This window comes from Bubalus kerabau, chromosome 10, assembly GCF_029407905.1.
Source record: "Bubalus kerabau isolate K-KA32 ecotype Philippines breed swamp buffalo chromosome 10, PCC_UOA_SB_1v2, whole genome shotgun sequence".
Lineage (NCBI taxonomy): Eukaryota > Metazoa > Chordata > Mammalia > Artiodactyla > Bovidae > Bubalus > Bubalus kerabau.
In genome coordinates, this window is record NC_073633.1 from 33783974 (window position 1) to 33802190 (window position 18217).

The following is an 18217-nucleotide window of genomic DNA, read 5'->3' on the forward strand; positions in this document are numbered from 1 at the left end:
AACCCTACAGACCGGGCTCCAGCTGTGCCATGGTGCAGTGAGAAGTAGACAAAGTCAGTTTTGCAGCAGACACGCTGAGCACCTCTGAGAGCTGGAGCCCCCTCTCCCTCACCTTTTCTGGAAAGCATCACTGTCCATACAGGGGCTGTGACTGAAGGAGGAGTGGCACTCGACGGGCACGCTCAGGCGGCAGTAGATCATGGTGGCACTGCTGTTCTGGGTGCCGAATGTCTTGTGGGTCACCTTGAGGCACGGAGGGGCATCCATGGTGCCGTCGATCCTCACGACCTGGAAATGCCACCATCCTCACCTGACACAGCCTGACTCCCGCCCACCCTCTCTTCCCTCACTGACTACCTAGGTAAGGCTTTCTGCGAAAGGCAAAGGTTGTCATGAGTGGTAACCCAACCGTTACACTTATCGTAATGTGGATCCTGCCCAATAAAATATCATAGACCCACTTCTGGCTGGGGAGATTAGGGATTTGAAAACATGACTGCTGGGTTTTCTGCGAGGTCAGGGGCGCCAGGCAGCAGGGGTGTTGCAGTGTGCTTGCTGATGCTGACCTTTTAGGAAGGTGGGGAGTGGCTAAAGAAGAAACTTTCCACAGGTTTCCCATGTCATTAGGCATAAGAATATCTAAGGGAGAAGGTGCCAGAAAGCCCAAGACTCCAGAAGTGACATTAGAGTTTCCTCAGAGGACCCTGTCTCCCACCTGGTGGACTTCCTGCCTTTACCTGCAGCCTGAGTCAAACAGAGGCTCCTGACAAAGGAGGAAATTCCCAGCTCCAGGGCATGAGCACTTGGAGGAGTGCAGTAGAGGAGGAAAGATCACAACTGGATGTTTGAAGTGTATGTGCGGGGGTGGGATGGGGAGCAGAGAAAGTGAGCGGACTTACAATGATGATTTTTTTATGATCTGAGCACTTCTCCCTGCATTCTAGAGCCAGTTTCCACCCTGCGGTCCATAAGCATGCTTACCTAGGTTTGTGGGGTCTGCATATTTTCAGTTTGTCAAAGGGGCTCATGACTTCCAAAAAAGTTTACGAGCCAGCTTTCTAAAGTAACTATCAGGTAGAAATTGGAGAAATTCAAGTCTACTATTTAAGGGTTTGGGGGAAAGGGGAGATGAAGAGCTGATGCTTGCTGAATTCAGATTGGGAGGTGAGTGAAGGAGACTTACACTCTGGTGGAAGTGAGCCCTTGAATCTAACGCTTCAGTGGAGTTGATCTGTCTGACATCCCATCAGCTCCCATCTCACCCTGACACCATGAAAAAATCGTGGTGTGTGTGGGCGACGCAGGGCAAGGAGATGTAGAACCAGAACCCAAATCAGGATCCTTACAATCTTTGGCTTCTCTGCGTCTCTGCTTCCCACACAAGGTACAAGCATCATAATCAACTATTGCACCTCCACCTAAAAAGCTGGAGATGGTTCTGCAGGAATTAAACACAGCCTAAAAGACATTAAGTCCTGAGCAGAGGAGAACAATGTCCGGGACATATCATCTTAAGTGCAGGTATTGAACTATTTTAGGAAAATGACATTTAAGGACTCTAGATACTATTTTGCTCTAATACTACTATAGCAACATCTGGAGAATATGTAGTGGCCCAAAGATTTGGGGATACGGATCTGCAAGGTGGTTGGTTATCCCTTGTAAGATGCCACTCAGCTGCCACAACTAAGGTGTCTGTAATGACAGCTCTGGAGTCTGGCAAAGAGGTGACTGGGGACAGCCAGGGCGTGCACTTGGGCAAGCACCAGCTGTGACAGGAGCATTAGTGGGAGCTCAGTGCCTGGGTCCCCCTGCCCTGCCAGCGTCCCCCACGATGTGTACGTGTAGCATACCTCTATCTGCGGATGATCCTTGGGCACGTTGACAAATGTTGGGAGGCGTTTGCTGAACCACATGGCCACATCGCGATTCATGTTGACAGCAAAAGGCTCAAAGCCCTCTTGGAGGCCGCACATGGTATAAAACTTGAAGGTGCTGGCGTCCATCCCGAGATTCATGCGGCCGATCTGAGACAGCCCCAGAGAGCAGATGGGCACAAAGCCTGCAGAGTGGTGAGAGAGCTCAGTCAGCCTGCAGGACTGTCCCGGGAGGCTGGGAGGAAGCAGAACCCTTGCTTCCCTCACAGCTTTGAGTCCCAGTAGAAAAGATAGGACAGCATCCTTTTCTTTCTTCCTGGCCCATATACTCAACAACAGGAGACCATGTGGAGCTGACAGCTGCCCTTGGTATATGGGAAAGACAAGCGAGTCTGGTTCAAAATGACTGGCAGAAAAAATAATCATCCAGCCAAGATGTAAATAAAAGTCATCTGTAAAAGTAAAACCAGTAAGAGAAAAAGTGAAATTCTTTATTTATGTCTTAGTTAAAACTCATATTACTTGTGTGCTAAGTCACTTCAGTCATGCCCGACTCTTTGTGACCCCATGGACTGTAGCCCACCAGGCTCCTCTGCCCATGGGATTCTCCAAGCAAGAATACTGGAGTGGGTTGCCATGCCCTCCTGCAGGGGATCTTCCCAACCCAGGGATTGAATCCGCATCTCTTATGTCTCCTGCATTGGCAGGCAAGTTCTTTATCACAGGCACCAATTAGGCCCTGGGTAATTTTATGTTATTTATGTCTGGAGATATACTTTCTTTTAAATTGAGTTATAGTTGATTTACAATATTATATTAGTTTCAGGTATACAACATAGTGAATCAATATTTAAATAGATTGTATTCCATTTGAAGTTATTACAAAACAATGGCTATATTTCCCTGTGCTGTACAGTATATTCTTGTTGTTTATCTCTTTGATACACAGTAGTTTGTGTCTCTTAATCTCATACCCCTGTCTTGCTCCTTCCCTCTACCTTCTCCCCACTGTTTATCACGAGTTTGTTCTCTGTATCACTGAGTCTCTTTCTGCTTTGTTATATATATTCAGTTGTTTTATTTTTTAATTTCACATATAAGTGATAACATACAGCATTTGCCTTTGTCAGACTTATTTCATTAAACATAATACTCTCTGGATCCACCCATGGTGCTGCAAATAGCAGAATTTCATTCTTTTTTTTATGGCTAATATTCGTGTGTGTGTGTGTACGTGTGTGGATATAGGTATATACACACATATGTATATACATATACAGACACATCATCTTTTAACCATTCATCTGTTTATAGGCACTTAGAGTGCTTCCATATCTTAAACCCTGTGTGATTTTAGATTTTGCCCCAAATAAAACAATGCAAGAAGCCCAAAGAATGACTTGATGTAAATTGCCAAATTTCTCTAGGTCCCTGCATATTCTCCAGTGAATGAGAGGTACAGTGGCTCTTGTCATTTGAGAGTATGCTAAGAAGTTCTGGATGCTACACTATGACTGCTTGTTTACAAAATATATCTTACAAACCCCATCCTCCAAGTCTACTGTTACAGTTCCCTCCTAAGTAGGAAAGTGAGATTTTCAAGCAGGAGCTGTAGAAAACTGTTCGCTCCTACAGTTACTGTCTCTCCAAGCTCTTTTCTGTGTCCTCATCATAATAAAGAAAGCATTGCCATGCAGAACAGACCCAAAGCAGAAGTTCAAATCGCTTGGTGTTCTTGTTTGTGGGCTATTTATGAATCATAATTGTGGACCAACAAATCAGCAGAGTTGGGAAAGCACTAATTATCCCAGACCTGGGAAGACATGAGGCAGGCAGCTGGAGGGCAGCTGAGGCTGCAGACTGCTTGGAAAAGGATGAAGGACTCAGAGGCTGGAGGCTAAACCAGGGCTTGGAGCACCCCCATAAAGAAAATCGTGTCACTCCTAAGGAAGGAGTGTTTATATGAGGGACATTTAAAGGTCAATTTTGGGAGAATTTATGTTCAACAGTAAGTCACTCATAGAGATCCAGGCCAAAATTCACTCTTCCTAAAGTCAGTGTGTATATACTATTACCTAAATCACAAAGTTTCTATGTAAATAAGTCATATAAGTGAAAGACAAATCCCTCCCAAGCTGAGTTGGTTGTTTTCAGAAACTGAATTTATTTAAGATACTATGTGATACTGTTTAATACTATTTCTAAGTAAGAGAGCTACAATGCAATCCTAGCAATGCAGGTGATGTCTGTACAAAGAGCCTCCACCCAGGACCACTGGTGGTTGCCCCATCCCTCGGGAAGATGGAAGGTCTGGTCGATCAGATTCATGGACCTTCCTGAGTATTGTTTTGCTTCTGACACTATGTTTCATAGCCTCTGAGACTATAAGAGATGAAACTACCCCCTTCTATAGACAGAGATTTTTATAAGTAAGGAAGCTTTGAAGATATGACTCTAATATGGAATAAGGACTGCTTGTTGGCACAATTTTGGGGAGCCTACTGGGACAGAGGGCTCTGCTTTATGCTGTGAGATGTGAAGGAAGGAAAAGAAATCATCCCGGTTGCCAGGGGCTTAGAGAAATGAGGATGACAAGTGGAAAGTGGGAGAGTGAATTGTGTGTGGTAAGACATCCCCACTTGCAAGACAGTACTTTTCTTTCCAACCTGGACAAGTACCACTCGAGTAGCTTTATCTGGAAGTCCTGATTTTGAAGCATTCCATCCCTGATGTGAGCAGAGACATGACATCTTAAGAAAGTCTCTTGGAAGTGGAGAAAAAGGAACTCTCTGACACTGTTGGTGGGGAATGTAAGTTGGTGCAGCTATTATGGAGAACAGTATGGAGGTTTCTCAAAAAACTAGAAGTAGAGTTCCATATGATCCAGCAATCCCAATCCAGGCATATATCTGGACAAAATTATAATTTAGAAAGATTTTTGTGCCCCTATACTCAAAGCAGCACTCTTGACAATAGCCAAGACTTGGAAGCAACCTAAATGTCCATTGACAAATGAATGGATAAAGAAGACGCAGTACATATATACAATGGAATACTACTCAGCCATAAAAGGACGAAATACTGCCATTTGCAGCAACATGGATGGACCTAGAGATTATCATACTGAGTGAAGTAAGTCAGAGAAAGACAAATACCATAGGATATCACTTATAAATGGAATCTAAAATATGACATAAATGAACTTATCTATGAAACAGAAACAGATTCATAGACATACAGAACAGACGTGGTTGCCAAGGGAGACATGGGTTGAGGAGGGATGTTTGAAGCTTGGGGTTAGCAAATGCAGACTATTATATACAGAATGGATAGACAACAAGGTCCTACTGTATAACACAGGGAACTATATTTGATATCCTGTTATGAATGATAATGGGAAAGAATTTAAAAATACATATATATATATATATACATACACATATAGTATGTATATATGTGTGTGTGTGTGTATAGATATAAAACTGAACCACTTTGCTGTGCAAAAGAAATTAACACAATATTGTAAATCAAGTGTACTTCAATAAAATCAATTAAAAAAAGAAAGCCACTCTTTCCCTTTCTTCTCCAATAACATGAATGATAGGATAAGTAAGCAGCAGATTCAAAACATGAGGACTTCTGAATAACTTCAGGTCACATCAGTGACTTCCTAATTATAGACACTCTGAAAATGTAAGATGCACACAGAAAGGAAAAAAGGTCATATTTGCACAAAGCCCTTTTTCTAAGGAACTTGGGCTCCTCATTGTTCCTAAGACATCAGCAGAAGGGACAGTACTTTGCTGTCCCTCTGAGTCACAGACCAGCTGCCAGTCAGTGGGCAAGAGAAGGGGGGAAGGTTACAGGGGATGAATACCCCAGATTTAAACAGCAGTCATGTCCTGGGGGCGGAGGGCTGCCCTCATTACAGAGCAGAGCACTGGCCCTCTGGGGCAGAAGCCATCTCTACAGGGGCCAGCTGAACATTGCCTGAAAACAGGCTCCTCAGCAGCAGCAAAAGTCAGGTATGTCAAAGCAACGGGAGGGAGTGTCAGGGACCTCTTGGGGGCTAAGTGGGCACAGTGGGGCAACTCTGTACAGTGGCAGACAAGAGCCTAAATCCCAGGCTTGCATCAAAAGAGCAAAACCCCAGAAAGGACTGAGACAAAGCGACATCCTCAAAGGCACCAGCATTTTCTCCTGAGGAGGAATACTTTAAAACTGGATCAGCTCCCTCCACCTGGTAGAGAGGCTCCAGCTAAGGATCACTCCTCCACAACTTCCTTACTTGAGACATTACAACTTCATGCAACTCAGGAACTCTGCTTGACAGACAGAGGAGGGAGGGACAATGATGATAAACCACACCAGCTAATATTTATCAAGTACCTCTAGGTGTCAGGCCCTGGGCTTAGCACTCTATGGATATATTACTGTGACTGTCTTACAGTGAGGAAACTGAGGCCTACCAAGTTGAGTAACTTGCTCAAAGGACTGTCTCCTGGAGTGAATGCAGGGCCAGCATGTGAACAAGACTGCCAGAGGAGCGGTCCAGAGTGAGCAGTGGGGACTGAGGCCCAGATGCCTGCTTTCTAACTCTCACTTCCGGTGACTGGCGGATGATTTTCCTACGTGTCATATAGTTGACTAGTTTGCCTCTAGGTCAGGCAGCGGGAGACCTTCGACCACAAAGCACTCCAGGCCCCCAGGAGGAGAAGGGCTGCCTGTCACAAGTGGCCACATGGCTCCCTGGAGTTGGTTTGGTCTTACCTGGATGGACAGAGCCACTTGTGAAGGCCACGTGGCATCACCATGAACAATGTCACCTACACACAAGGATCCACACTTTGTACACAATTCAACTATAACCCCCAGCTCAAATGAGACAGGAGATGTAACAAGATGGAAAAATAAAGGTGAAAAACAATACTCCATCCCAACATGCAAACTAGTAGATGCAATTATGCTGACGTCATTGAAGAGGTCTGAGGAGGAAATTTGCAAATGGCATTATTTGGAACCTAGATGTACATAGAATCCCTGTTTGAGGAAAGGAATGTCAAGAACATATTCATTTAAATGCTGCAGAGGACCCCAGGTTCTGATAAACTTTGTATCACAAGGCCTCATAGGGTTGTGTGATTAGGAAGAGGGACCCCCAGGAGGTCATCTTTTTATAATTCAGGAGCTTGGAAAGAAACCAGTTCTCTAGACCACACCAACCATGGATCCTTTTTAAAATCCATGTCAAACTGAAGAAATTTACTAAGAGCCAATCACTCCCCAGTAGCGGAAAAACTGAGATCATTGGGAGAAGTGGTGAGATGGCTGCCCAGACCATTCCTGGGGTGTTTCTCAGAGTCTCCATCCAGCAGTTCATGTTTTATCCATTAATTTTAATTTCCTAAGCCTCACAAAGAGGGAGTTCAGGGACAGCACCGAGATCGTCACAAGCTCTGTAGAAAACGCAGGGAACAGGAGGCTGCGCTCCCCTGCCACAGCCATTCCCTGAAGCACAGCACCCACTTGGGGAGAGAATGACGGGGGGCTCTAGGTGCCAGCGTGTTTGTGCACAGACGACCGCGACTCTGCCTGCAAGGAAGTTTCATCTGCTGCCTGTGGAAGGGCTGCTGGTAGAGCCAGAGCCAGGGCATCTGTTAAGCCCTGACACGCCGATAGAGGAAGAGCTTGGGAGGCTGTCCCTGCAGACACTGAAGCTGTAGCGAAGCAGGGTGTACCCAGGGGTGTCTGGCAGCAGCAGCAAGGGAAACCAGCTCTAAATTAAACTCTTTCAGACCTCATGTTCTGAGGTCCAGAATGATGTTCAGAATTTTATCTTCCTTTCCTTTAAATGGGATCAAAGGGAAGACTAACAGCAAAGGTTTCTCTGTGAGAGCTTCTGAGCTTCCAGATGCCTTTCAGTGACAACATTGAGAGCTGTGAGGGTGCAGGCCAGGGAACACAGTAGAGAACAATGATTAGGAAAATGAAGCTGATAAGAGTATGTCACCTATGACGCAGACGAGGATGGGGATGACAGCTAATAAATCACCCAAAGAGAAAAAATCAGCCACGAATTGTAGTGCCTGCTCCCATTCCTTCCCCCAAAGGACTAAAAATACTTACCCCAGAAGGGTAAATGGCCTGAATCAAGGCGGGGGTGTTGGCGACCAGAACACACACACAAACGGGATTTTGCTTTCTGAGGGGCTGTAATGCACACAATGTTTTATATTCAACAGATGGTTTTCCTAACAGCTCAAGGCAAGAATTGCTGCCTCTTTCCCCTTTATGCAGAGATACTCTATGGTTAAAGAGCTGCTCTATGGTTATTCTAAGCCTCTGGGTTATTGTCGTCAAAGAATTGAGTGCAGACTCCCTTTCAATTGCCCTTCCTCTGACTCCTGAGCCATCACAGAACTGAAAAGGCCTCCCAATTATCTTGTCTCCATGTTATTAAAGTGCAGTGCAATGCTACAGTACAATGTGTTCACATAATACAGTACAATTCTCTTATAAAACAGAGTCCTAATAATAGACTTTGTTATTCTGAAGGTCAAATCATGTCTCTGTATACAAAGGGTCGATGAGGCATCTCTTTCATTACAGCACAGACGATCTCTAAAAGCAAAGTTCTCCTACAGCATCCCCTTTCTTTATAGTATTCTTCTGCTCAAACCCTAGGACAGCCCCCCATGTCACAGAGAGTGGAGTCCAAGAAGAGTGGGCCCAGATTAGACAATACAGTTTCCTGAATAAAAAGACCAAGTCTTGGTATTCAAGGCTATAATCTGTAACTTCTCATTCTTTCCAGCTTTGTCTTCTATAAATTCCATACACAATCATCCAAATGCTATTATCACTCTTTTCTGCAGTTTCCTGATTCCTCTCCATTACTCTACTTACACCCCGCTCCCCCGAGAAGAAGACCCTTCTTAGAGATAAAAAGCTCATCTGTAGTTGCTGAGACAGTTCATAGTTTTCATTTAACTTTCAGTTCTAATTCCAGTCTTCTAGAATTTTCATCCTGTATTGGTCAACTGCCATTTCTGACCTATCGCTTTGTATTGGTAGTTACCTTTCTGTATTTTCATTTAATTTATTTTTTGAACTAGAAAATTAACTCTTTCATTTTGCTACTATTTACATTTGTGTATACTTTAAACCACTGCTTCTCATACTTCAAAGTGCACGGGAGCTGTTGGAGTATCTTGTCTGAATGCAGTTTCTGAATCAGTAGGACTAGCGTGGGGTCTGAGACCCTGCATTTATAACAAGCAGCTCACACTTTTGATTATCAAGGCTTTAGACCTCATGGAGTTCTTACAACTCTGAAAACTGACGAGATCTTTTTCTCTTCCTTATGTTGAGCCAAAGTCTTATAGATAACTAAGCTCCCTGAGTCCACAGGGTCACTGGACTTTGGACTCTGCCTACTCCAGGAAGCTCCTTTCCTTGGGGATGAGCCTAAATTACCTAGTTCTTTGTTTTTCTCCAGCCTCATTGAAGATAGCCTCATACATGAAGATGATACCAGTCTAATGGCAGAAAGTGAAGAGGAACTAAAGAGCCTCTTAATGACGGTGAAAGAGGAGAGTGAAAAAAACTAGCTCAACATTAAAAAAATTACAATCATGGCATCTGGTCCCATCACTTCTGGCAAATAGAAGAGGAAAAAGTGGAAGCAGTGAAAGATTTTATTTTCTTGGACTCCAAAATCACTTCAAATGGTGACTGCAACCATGAAATTAAAAGACACTTGCTTTTTGAAAGGAAGCTATGACAAACCTAGACAGCATATTAAAAAGCAGAGACATCACTCTGATGACTCTAAAAAGATCCAAATAGTCAAAGCTATGGTTTTCCCAGTAGTCATGTACGGATGTGTGAGTTGGACCATAAAGAAGAGTGAGTGCTGAAGAATTGATGTTTTCAAATTGTAGGGCTGGAGAAGACTCTTGAGAGTCCCTTGGACTGCAAGGAGATCAAAGCAGTTGATCCTAAAAGAAATAAACCCTGGCTATTCACTGGAAGGACTGATGCTGAAGCTGGAGCTCCAATACTTTAGCCACCTGATGTAAAGAGCTGACACAGTGGAAAAGACCCTGATGCCGGGGAAGATTGAGGCAGGAGAGGATGAGATGGTTGGATGGTATCACCGATTCAATTGGCGTGAGTTTAAGCAAACTCTGGGAGATAGTGGAGGAGGGAGGAGTCTGGCGTGCTGCAGTCCATGAGGCCCCAAAGAGTTGGACACGACTTAGTGGCTCAACAACAACATGAAGAGAGCACTGCCTGTGCCGGGTACTTAGTGAATATCTGTTTCCAAAGAGCAGTGACAGAGGATGGCTCGTCCCCAACCCCCTCATGTCATCAATGTTTCCTCCCTCTTTGCCTCAGAACCAGTACGTGGGCCATTCTTTCTGCTAGCAACTTCTTTCCCAGTTGTTTCCAAAAATATATTCTTTAAAACTCATATTTTAAACCTTTTCAGAAGGCATTAAAACACGACCCCATATTGCTTCAGTCATCCTGTCTTTCTAAGAAAATACACTGACTTGCAGCTTTTCTATTATCCCAAATATATGGCTCTTAGAAAAATCTTTAAAGCTCTTTTAAGGTCCAGTTGATATGCATGTTGCAGATAATAGGTGTCTGTACAAAGTATGAAAATGATTTATAAAGACAAAACACATTGTAAATAAAGAATATTTTATATGTATTAAAAATATGCATGCACACTAAGTCACTTCCATTGTGTCCGACTCTTTGCAACCCTATGGTCCATAGCCAGCCAGGCTCTTCTCTCCATGGAGTTCTCCAGGCAAGAATACAGGAATGGGTTGCCATGTCCTACTCCAGGGGATCTTCCCAACCCAGGAATTGAACCTGTGTCTCTTATGTCTCCTGCACTCACAAGTGGGTTCTTTACCACTACCACCACCTGGGAAGCCTCAATTATATGCTTATTTATTTTTGCTGCTCTTGCCTCTGCAATTTTATCTTTTTTAACATTTGATGCAGGAAGAGGAGACTGTCTCTTTTTGTAAAGCGCCAGAAATTTAGAGCTATCCAGAACCCTAATCATTTACAGATGGGGAAAAGAGGTAAAAGAGGTTAAATAAAGTCAACCTGAGATGTCTTCTGCCATTTAGAACCCAGGTCTTCTGCTCTGGAGCAGCCTCTTCCCCTCTCAGCCTCCCTGCCTCCTCCTCCTTTGTACTGCAGGAGCAGAGAGTGGCATGGAACCAAGACCAGAGGTGTGATCACAGCGGGTATTAAGTCACTGCCACAGAATATTACATCTGAGGAGGATGTTGGCATTTATATGGTCTATCATCCTGTTTTCTGGTACAGATGAAGGAGGCAAAGCCCAGAGGAGTGAAACCAAGCCTTGCTGGGAGCCCACAGCTTGTTAGGAGCAAGCCAGCTGACTCACAGTCTAGTGTTCCTAGTCCTGGTGCCAGCAGCCTTGTGTACATAAGGGAGTTCTGTAGACAAGAAATAAGAAGCGCCTATTGCCCCTTTGTGTAGCTGGAAGCACCAACCTGACTGTAGTCTATTTCCGGCCATTAACAAGTGCAACTGTGCTTGGGTTTCACAGCATGTTTGAGTTTCTATTCTGAAATTCTATTTCATTCAAGGAACAGCTAAGTCAACTTCCATGTTTCAGTGATTCTCATCAAAACATTAAGTTCAATTATACCAACATTCACAATGACAATTCAAATCAGAATAAGAGGATAATTCTAATTCATTGACTTTTCTCTCCTGCCAGGGACATCAGTGCACAGGCAATTAGTGCTTCCTTTGTCATCCTGAGAAACCTGGGGAACATTACCATGCCAAGGCACAGGCAGGGAATTAGAGGGGAGCACCTTGGCCATTCTATGCCTATATCTGGCTCAGATGGTAAAGAGTTTCTGCAATGCAGGAAACCGGGGTTCAATCCCTGGGTCAGGAATATCCCCTGGAAAAGGAGATTGCAACCCACTCCAATATTCTTGCCTGGAGAACCCCATGGACAGAGGAGGCTCGTGGGCTAGAGTCCATGGGGTTGCAAAGAGTTGGACACAACTGAGCAACTAACACTTTCCTTGGTCAATCTCTCTGGAAGTTCAGACTTACATTTATGCTGCATATATCAACTATCTCTATTACTTGTTTTGATTCTTCAAAAATGATAGTATAAGAGCTGTCTTCACCCCAGGGCTTTAGATCTGCAAAGGTCAGTGTGCCATGAGTGAGGAGGCATAAGATCTCACCCCGCTCCCTGGAGTTCCCTTCACCTTGTGGACATGGAAAGGGGTGGGGAGGTCGGTGGATTTACCATTGTCAATCTCGTAGTCAGCGAAGGCAAGTTCAGAGCCTTTGTTGGTGATCAGCAGCTCCCCATTCAGCGTGAAGATCATTGAAGCATCATCCAGGTTAATCATACATCCAACCACATCTCCTGGCTGCCAGGTCCGTCCAAAATACCCACTCCCTTGATGCCAACGCTGGCCCTAGAAGACAAGAGCCCAGGGATTAGAGAAATGGAGGTCCTAGAGGCCCCTGTGCTGCTGGAGAAGTGACCCCATGAGTAGTTTCTCCTAATGGGCAGTGGTGCCTGGTTTCCAAACGATACTTCCCTTTCTACCAAGGACAGTGCTCAGGGAGAAGTGGTCTATCTACAGATGTGGGCAACCAAGGTGCACAAGGCTCATCAGAAAAGGTGGCCAAGTCTCCCAATACATAGTCAGCTATGTAAATGAGCTGGACTCCCCTGAAGACAAAGTGGTAAGATTGCCTCGCATGCTTAGCTGCACAGTGTTCTGTGGGTTCAGGGGCAAGGCAATATGGAGGCGATTACAGAAAGGACTAGAGTGTACAAGACCTCCCCTTTGCCCTAGAACAAAGGGACAAACACTAGGTGATGAGTGTGCTGTGGTCTAAATTAGTCCATCTGGTGGCTCCTCCCTTTTGAAGCCAGAGGTCCAGATACTCAGAACTTCTCACTTCTGGAGAAATGTTTGGAGCAGAAAAACCTGGACTGAGGAGTGGCGAGCACCAGCCAGACTCACCCTGCTGCCTTCAAACACGAAGGCTTGGTCATCTGCCCCCAGCTCAATGTCAGGTCGGCAGCCTGGCCGGGCCCAGCCAACACGCATGTCGCCTCCGGTCACCACCTCGAACTCGAAATACCACTTTCCAGATCTCACGGCATAAGAGCGCTCTACCCGGAAAAAGCGGATCTTGTCTATGCTGACTTTCTCCACAGCTGGGTCAGCTATCAAGAAGGAAAGGGAGGAGAGATTGCCGGAGAAGGAGAGAGAATACAGGCTTTTAATATTTAGGGAGGACTCCTCAAAGGATGTTCAACAACAAAGGCTGATGGCAGATCTCCTGCTAGTCAATATAACATAATGTTCATAAAAGAATCATCGCCATCATCATCATGTCATAAAAACACAAACTACCATTTACTGTGTGAGTGCTCTGCAGTAGAAACGAAATCTCAGTGTTTCCTCCCAATAATCCTATGAAATCTGTGTTATTGTCTTCATTTTACCAATGAAGAAACAGGCTCAGAGGGGTTCACTTGTTCAAGGTCATAGAGCCAATAAACCGAGGAGAGCCAAGACCTGAACTGAGGTCTGTCTTACTCCAATCCCCTTAAACCACTTTTTACTGTCCCACGTGCCTACGGTATCCCCTGGGGTATGAGGTGGCAGTGACATGTTAAATACTCATAAGGTGGTGATTTTAATCAGTGATAGATTTCAGTTGAGAGAGGACATTACCTGCCCCAAAGTGAGATGATATTCATGTTTGGAAAAGAAGAGAAATAATGGTTAACTTGGTTTTGGGACCAACTATCCTGAAAAGCTCAGCTATGCTGGAGGATAACTTATTCCTTGTGGGGCTGGGTCATAGATGTGTTCATTACAGAACTATCTGGTCAATGGAACACAGCTCTATGATCAACATGGTTCCCCATCCACCCCCCCTACTTCCTAAAATTCACCATTGCTTTTAATGTTCTTTAGCACCAACAGTATTTCTAACAGTGCAAGTTAGACCTATTGAACATCAGTATTCCTCCAGAAGAAGTGTTTCACAAACTGGAGCCAGAATGAACCATCTGCACTCATTACCTAGCTCTTGGTCTGATGGCTCAATGTTATAGCCGTAACCAACAAACGTCCGGACAGCTTCACGAAGGCTGTCCCTGTTTGACTTCTTGGTACGCTCATCCAGCAATGAATATGGCACCAAACGTGGATTTCTTTTGTTCTTTAAATCCTACGTGAAGCCAGAGAAAAGAGAATCTGAGAAAATGCATTTCATCTTTACCAAGAGCTCGTCCCACTCACAAATCCCCAGCAACAGTCCTGGTTTCCTCATGTGAATCTGCCAGCTCTTCTCCCAGTGCCTTGATATTCACCAATGAACATATTTGCCACTTCAGGATTAAATGAGTACAAATGGAAAATTTGTACTAACATTCAAAGCCAGCAGTAAAAATCACATTTTAATAATGCCAGCCCTTGAATAAAATGAAGTGTCATGAAATTAGTTAGACTCCTCCAGTCCCAAGGCGAGGCAGATGGGGGTTTGCGTAACTATTCCCCGATGAAAGATCATGCATGATTTAAACTGCTATGGCTCCTCACAACAGATCCTTCACAGAGAAACATTTGAAGAGATGGCAGAGCCACGGTGGGGCTGTTGCCCTGTAATAGCACATATTTGGATGAGTCCTTCTCCGGTCCTTAGTGGGGACTAAGACGACAACAATGACAATGGCAGTGATAAGTCGTCATAATCGGACATGCTGCTTTGAATTCCCCACTCCCTTCCCTGCCACGTTTCCTAGTTGTCATCTTCTTGGTTCCAGACATGCGCAGGTTGAGAGGCTCAGGAATGAATGAGCACGTGTGCACACAGCTATCTGTGAACTTCCCTGATCCTGAGCCTTCCTGAGATGAGGGGGTTATTTCAGAGTGAGAGGTGCAGCAGGTGGGTTAGCGCTGAATCATGGTTCTGAACGCCACCTAACTTCTTGCTGGGCTCTCATGCTGCCTTTGGATGAGCCAAGAACTCTGCCTGGGAATTCTGGCCCCATGGACTGAAGTAAGGGGACACAGGCGTATTGTTGGGCTGGTCTGCCCCTCTCCTGGGCTGGTTTGCCCTCTCCTGGGCTGGTTTCCTCTTCAGTGGTACGTACTTGGGACCACTCCAAAAATACTGCTGAGCTGTGATGTTGATTCATGTGAACCTTACATTGGCCTTGGAGAGTGAGTGAAAGCTCAGCTTGCCATGGGACAAGCAGCAAGACAGGGAATAAGAGAAGATGCAGCCAGAGGCCATATACACAAGGCAACCTGATCACAAGTGTAACGGACTAACAAATGAAATGTAAGCCTATGCACTGCTGGAGTTAATGTCAACATGACCATCGTGAATTCCATTCAGCCCCATGATTCTATTAATAATGAATGTTCTGAGGGATGAGCCACAGACTGCAAAGGCAACCTCCATCTTCCAATCTAATACCCACCAAAGCAAAATGCCTTTTTGATAGATGATCACATCTCCTGGCTTCTCCATCAGGCCTGACCCAGCACCTCTCACCTGTTGAATGCCATAGGTCCATCCTTGTTTTATTCTGTCTTTTGCCCAGACATTGTGTGCATTTTCTGCAAGCTTATCCACTAAAACTTCTTGAGGCGGTAACAGCTTCACATCAGACAAATCCAAAGGGGCTGGCTTATAGCCATTGGACATCATGTAGCTACAAGTAAATGCAAAATATATATTTTGAACAGAACTGTAAATCTCCCCCATTTCGGATTTTTGACCAATAGCACAGGGTCGGAATACTAGAAAGATAAGGCTATAGTCACAGGTTCTATGTGTTTTCCAGATGGCTCAGTGGCAAAGAATCCACCTGCAATGCAGGAGACAAGGGTTCAGTCCTTGGGTCAGGAAGATCCTCTGAAGGAGGAAATGGCAACCCACTCCAGTATTCTTACCTGGAGAATCCTGTGGACAGAGGAACTTGGTGGGCTACAGTCCATGGGATCACAAAGAATTGGACATGACTGAGCAACTGAGCATGCAAGCACAGGTTCTCCCCTTGGCAGAATGGATAGCTCAGTTTGATTTCAAGTCTTCAGATGCGGCCCCTAATTCATCATCCTGAACCCATCCTTATTTCTCAGTGTGCAAACCATGGGCACACTCAGTATAATTCAGCATCACCAAAGCTCCTTTGCCTCACTTCACAAACACAAAGGTTATGATACACGGGGCAAGGACGCAACCTTAAGCCAAATGATTTCTTATACAGCAGCAGAATATGATTGCTCAGTTTTAGAAAACTAAACCTTCACTTTGAGAATTAAAAAAAAAATCATAGCATTAGAGAGTTTGTGAAATGACCTTCATGGTTTGCTGTCCAGTCCAGGAATCACAGCCACAGTTGTCTGTAATTTTCTAGATAATGTGAGGATGGGAAAAGTTCAGCAGGAGCCCAGGGAGATGCACTGTGTAAACGGAGAGAACCAGGGGTCCATGTGGAGTGACTCACAGGAGAGCAACTGACCATAGTCATGTGGGAACGTGAGTCCAGAGGCACTCACAACCCCAAGGCCACTGACTGCTCAGATCAGGACCAGAACCTAAACCTGACAACTTGCAGACCAGTGTTACTCTACCCAAGAACCTCAGAGCAGTAGGAGATGTGAGGTGTACTGTAGGCATGATGCTGTCCCTCACCCACCTTCTAGGGATGCCTGACCTTGGGCAAGGCCACCATGTGCTGATCACTGAGCACTGAGCCCAGCCACCCCTCCAGCTGCTGCCTCTCACACGTGTGGCTCCTGGCCCCAGGAGCTGCCTCTGAGAGTGGAGCTTGGCAGCCTGGGGTTTCACAGGGAGGAAGGGGAAGATAAGCATTTGATTAGAGCTGGCAATGCCTTGGCTCTTAAGTCATGACGACAACTGGGTGTGAATGCATGTGCCCCCAAGGCTGGCACATGTGTGAGTGAGCAAGCGAGCCAGGGGATGTGCCAGCAAGCCCATATCTGAGACTGTGAGAACACATGACGAGTGAATGTACGGATGAGAGGGAGAGAAGGATACGTGCAGATTTAGGGGCCAAATTAAATCTTGGCAGAGACACCCATTTCTGCAAGATTTACAAGTCTGGCCCAATGCCAGAGGAGTGAATCTTTGCTGTGGCTACCGACCATATTCAAGTTCTCTTGCCAATTGCTATTCTTATAGACCATGACAGCTTATCCTTCTGAGTGCCGCATCTTCTGGCTCAAAACTAACAATAGTAGATAGTAGTGTGGATCCAGGCAGAAGGAATAAAAAGAGAGGAAGCCTGGAAAGCCTGTACTTCAGCTGGTTTCTGCTTGGGGTTTGAGTGCAGTCTAGGCACCTGGAGGAACTGCCTGACCTGGTGCTGGAAGTATCTGGGGCGGTTCCCTGCCTCTGTGCATGGACCTCCTGTCCTCCCAGTTTAAACATTAAGACCGAAGCATTTAAGTTGCCAACCATTAAAAGATCACCTACTTTTTGGGTAATTTGACCTTCTTGAGATCGTCCTCAGCAGCTGGGTTAACATGAGCAATGTGGCACCCCAGGGCCAGGAGAGTTCTGTGATGTAGTGGACAGAGAAAACAAAGGTCAACGGCAAGGCAGAGTTCAGTGAGAGCCCCCACCTCCATCAGAAGTGATAAAAACAGACTACAGTCACTCATTAGACCACAGGTTGCCAAACTTTTCTTAGAGGTGAGATAGGAAATGTTGTAGGCTTTGTGGTCCTTAGGTCTCTGTTACAGTTACTCACCTCTGCCACTGCAGAGGGGAAATAGTCATAGACGATATGCAAGACAATATGAAGAGCCTGCCTGTGTTACAATAAACATTTTTTTTTAACCAAAATAGGTGGCTGGTTAGATAAGCTTGTGGATCGTAGTTTGCCAACTCCTGAATGTATAGCATAAGAATGCAACAAAAAGTTTGTTCATTCTGGGAGACCTTTTCTAGTTTATGACTGTGCATTAGGATTATATCCTGATTCTCTGATTCCAGAAGACAGATGGGACCCTAATAGCAAACCCAGAAGTCAGCAAGCATTTCCTGGGTGCTCCCTGCACACAGTGCCTTGAGCTGTGCTGGACACCACGAGGTACCAAAGCCCCACCCTTGAGGAGGGTCGCTGTGATGGAAGACATTTGACATGGGTTCCTGTGAGACAAGGCATCACTATGCCAGCAAACCTGAAGTTAAAAAGTTCTGTACTGACAAGGAGCGAACAGAGAAATGCTAGGCAGAGCTCACAG

General features: G+C 45.2%; 1 protein-coding gene across 1 annotated transcript in view; it reads right to left on the reverse strand.

The window, feature by feature from the left end:
- RYR3 (ryanodine receptor 3) overlaps window positions 1-18217 on the reverse strand; it is a 461910-nt gene that overhangs the window by 192674 nt on the left and 251019 nt on the right. The window contains exons 26-32 of the mRNA XM_055538999.1: window positions 17445-17528; window positions 15495-15654; window positions 14015-14162; window positions 12941-13146; window positions 12208-12382; window positions 1854-2062; window positions 113-288 (exon numbers count right to left, since the gene is read on the reverse strand). Of these exons, the coding sequence (XP_055394974.1) occupies window positions 113-288; window positions 1854-2062; window positions 12208-12382; window positions 12941-13146; window positions 14015-14162; window positions 15495-15654; window positions 17445-17528 (1158 nt within the window). The remainder of the gene's footprint in view (window positions 1-112; window positions 289-1853; window positions 2063-12207; window positions 12383-12940; window positions 13147-14014; window positions 14163-15494; window positions 15655-17444; window positions 17529-18217) is intronic.